The sequence below is a fragment of the Lygodium microphyllum genome, chromosome 16, assembly GCF_053477565.2.
Source record: "Lygodium microphyllum isolate KBCC chromosome 16, Lygodium_microphyllum_v1.1.10, whole genome shotgun sequence".
Lineage (NCBI taxonomy): Eukaryota > Viridiplantae > Streptophyta > Polypodiopsida > Schizaeales > Lygodiaceae > Lygodium > Lygodium microphyllum.
Window position 1 is genome coordinate 9,943,463 of NC_141150.1, and position 3,366 is coordinate 9,946,828.

The 3,366-nt window shown below is 46.1% G+C and overlaps 1 protein-coding gene across 1 annotated transcript; it reads right to left on the reverse strand.

The window, feature by feature from the left end:
- Positions 1 to 600: 600 nt before the first annotated feature.
- On the reverse strand, positions 601 to 1,238 carry LOC148022522 (uncharacterized). The gene is made up of 3 exons (XM_087695425.1): positions 1,010 to 1,238; positions 812 to 913; positions 601 to 719 (listed from the first exon to the last, which is right to left on the reverse strand). Exons 1-3 carry the CDS (start codon positions 1,235 to 1,237, stop codon positions 663 to 665), a joined length of 387 nt encoding a protein of 128 aa, XP_087551551.1. The 5' UTR covers position 1,238; the 3' UTR covers positions 601 to 662.
- Between the last annotated feature and the right edge of the window lie 2,128 nt (positions 1,239 to 3,366).

Genomic DNA, 3,366 nt, shown 5'->3' on the forward strand with positions numbered 1-3,366 from the left:
CACTATAGTATAAATCCTTAAAAAATGATCTCACTTAAAATGCATATCTTATGTTAAGCGATTAGTCAACGAATTGAGTAAGTGGATGCTCCAAGTATGAAGTATCCTATGGTCCCATGTCAATCTCGTGACACAACTCCGCATACACTGGAAGGTCAATAGACATGTCACCACAAAAGGATGAATCCACCTCGTTCTCAAATAATTCTTGGACTCTTGTATTTCCATCATTGTTAGCCGATGCTACACTACAAGATATAGACCTTATAGCGACGTTTAAAACGACGAAAATACAAACAACAAAATTTGCCCCCGTCGTCGCAAAAAGCATCGTTATTGACGACGCCATAGAATCGTCGCTATATGCGTCGCTATATGCGTAGCGACTTTGCGACGCTGATAGCGACGACAATAGCGACGCGTGCAGTAAATTTGCGATGCAAATAGCAACGGTAACAGAGAAAAAAAAAATTGTAAAGCGTTTGCAAACAAAAAGAATGTATACTGAAATCATAAAACTGATAGATGAAATAAATACATGATATCGCATAAAATGCGATTGGTACAATCATAAAACAATATCACTAATACATAGAAAATGTCTACATAGATCGGGCGACTAAAAACTAAAGGTATGTGAGCTCTAAGGATCCAAGGGCGAGCTACAAATCGTCGTCCCCCGAAAGCTCTTCCCGCTGCAAAGGAGCATCAAACAGATTCTGCAGAAAAAGAAACAACATATCAATCCACCATACAATAATGCATTCAAATATCTCATGGTAACTACGGACAAGAAAGATGAGTGACTTACTGGGCCGCCGCGTCTATACAATCGGTCGATCAATGATCTGAGACCGTGCCTCTCTGCATATCGAGTCTCAAGGCCCTGCGGATCGCGATTTGTAATGGAGTGCTGCAAAGAAAACAAAATGCTAACTGTTAGAAAAATGATTGTCAGTACAAAGAATATCTCAAAAAAACAAATAAGCAAAACAAAAGAGAAACTTACAAAGTCCTCCAAATATGTCATGTGGCCGCCACTCCCAAGATGATGTACCGATCCGGCCTCGATTCGTGCCCTCGCCGCCTCCCGCTGCTGACTCCAACGTCCTGGCGAATTTGTAGCCTCCTCCCTCAGTCGGCACCAGTCGTCTGCATCTAACCACTCGGGCTTTGGAGCCCCACTCTTGATTGCCTTGTGTGCGTCGGATCGTCTATGTGACATGTATGCACGCATGCAATCCATCATCCAGCCCGTAGAGAATCCATCCACTGCGGTTGGCACCGGGAATTCCTCGTGCAAGGATACTACTATGTACTCCTTGCTCCCCTCCGGTATGTTCCTCCAATGATCCAGGACGTTGTGCCGAAAAACTTGTTGGCACAACTCCCTCATGCGAGCCATCACCCTTCTCCCCTCATCATTCATGATGATGGCTCCTGACCTGCCATCCACTAGGTATCCATAATCCCTAGGAGTGTGCCTTGTATGGGCCCTCTCCCATCTCCGTCCACGCTCCTGCGCATATCCAGGAGACCCCTGTACATCCAGTGTACCGACGGGGGTACCCTCTCCCGGAGTGCCACTCAAAGGGGTGCCACCAAAGGGGTGCCACCAAAAAGGAGTGCCACCAAAAGGCGTGACATCTGCCGACGACTGCGCAAAAGCCGGAGTAACTGGAGTGGACGTCCCCACAGGTGTGACAAATCCTGGAGGTGACCGAGCTCCAGTTGAACGATGAGACGGAGACACCGCGTCTGTGTCTCCACAGCAGCACCCCCCTGATCCTCCTGCAGTCGCAGTCCCTCCCTCTGGCCCAAGTCGCGAGCGTCGAGATCGTCTGCTCGAAGCTGAAGCATCTAATCGCGCTGAAGCTGATCTAGCAGAGCGCCCTGACGAAGAACGAGACAGCTCCTGATCTGCCATCTCTCTGAATCTCGCGAGCTGATCTGGAGACATACGTGCCATTATCTCCTGAAACTCCTCATCGCTCATTCCTCGACTCATCCTGAAAATGTCGATACCTGCACAGATAAAAAATAATGTTAGAATAATCAATTTAAACTATACAAAGTACATTAATATAAATCATTTTTGAAAAATCCCTCTTAAAATGCATATCTTGTCTACCTTTATGGAAGATCTAAACAACGAATTGAGTAATACAATTATCCAAGAATGAAGTATTCTATGGTCCCATGTTAATCTCCTGACACAACTCTACATACACTGGAAGGTCGATAGACATGTCACCACAAAAGAACGAGTTTGCCTCGTTCTCAAAAAATTCTACGACTTCTGTATTTCCATCATTGTTAGCCGATGCGGGCTCCAAGTTTGCGGTGGCCTCCACCCCTTGTAATTTCGATCCCTCTATTTGCATATTTTCTTCATCTATGCCTGGAACATCGCTTTGATCGTATACTCTCGCACCTCGAGGAGTTGAAGGTATAACATACCACCATCGAGGTTGTCGGGGATTTGGATAGAAGATTACCTGTTCACAAACACTTACAAAGTGGCTTCAAACCATTGTGACATAAACCATGTCGTATTACAATTAGCAAGCAAATGACTAGTTGTACCTGTTCACAATGGGCCGGCAACACAAAGGTGTCGCGCAAATCCATCCATTTTTTTTCGGAATCTATTTGAAGAAATCCAGATGGACCTCGTCGAATTGTTGCGCCAGCTCCTCCAAGTACCACTTTGAACCACTGCACATCGAATATTATCATGGAGAAGCTACGGTAATCCACCGTAATAATACTTTGCAAGTTCCCAAAATACTCCATCTCATCCACAACCGTGTTCGGATCCGTTGCTCGTCGCCGGCTCTCTTGCTCAAACCTTGCCATGACACCGCAGTCCATTGTGGAGCGCATTTTGTCAATACGCTCCACCCGAAAATACCGTCCGCGCAACCACGCTGCACTATATATTTTGTACTGCACATTGAAATACTCAAATTAGATGTAGCAAGCAAATTTAGATACGACACATTCTAAACCCCTCATTACCTTTGGACTACATCCCCTCGAGAACTCCCACTCCTCCATTGAGACCTCTGTCCCTTCGCTGGATGTTGCGGTCAAGGCTCCATGCAACCATCGTGTTGACATAGACCGCGGCATCTTCTCCATGCCTTCGGGATATCGAATCGGTCGGTGATGAGTACTGCGTCGGAATTCAGCTCGCGCTTCCTCTCGATCTTGCCTTGCAATCTGGTACTTGGCGAGCCACATCTCCATGGAGGCATGGTGCAACATACAAAAGCGATTCACCTTCTCTTCCATTGAGTCATCCATTCTTTTTTCTACCCCATTTCCAACCACCACATCTCCAGTCAGCCTGTCATCATCCTT

What these genes read in the sequence shown, in the direction of transcription:
- LOC148022522 (XM_087695425.1), bottom strand. Translation starts at nt 1,237, where the DNA reads ATGCGTGCATACATGTCACATAGACGATCCGACGCACACAAGGCAATC. An exon ending in TGACATATTTGGAGGACTTT is followed by an intron (nt 914 to 1,009) that starts GTAAGTTTCTCT and finishes TTTTCTTTGCAG; the next exon opens with CACTCCATTACAAATCGCGA. An exon ending in TGTATAGACGCGGCGGCCCA is followed by an intron (nt 720 to 811) that starts GTAAGTCACTCA and finishes CTTTTTCTGCAG; the next exon opens with AATCTGTTTGATGCTCCTTT.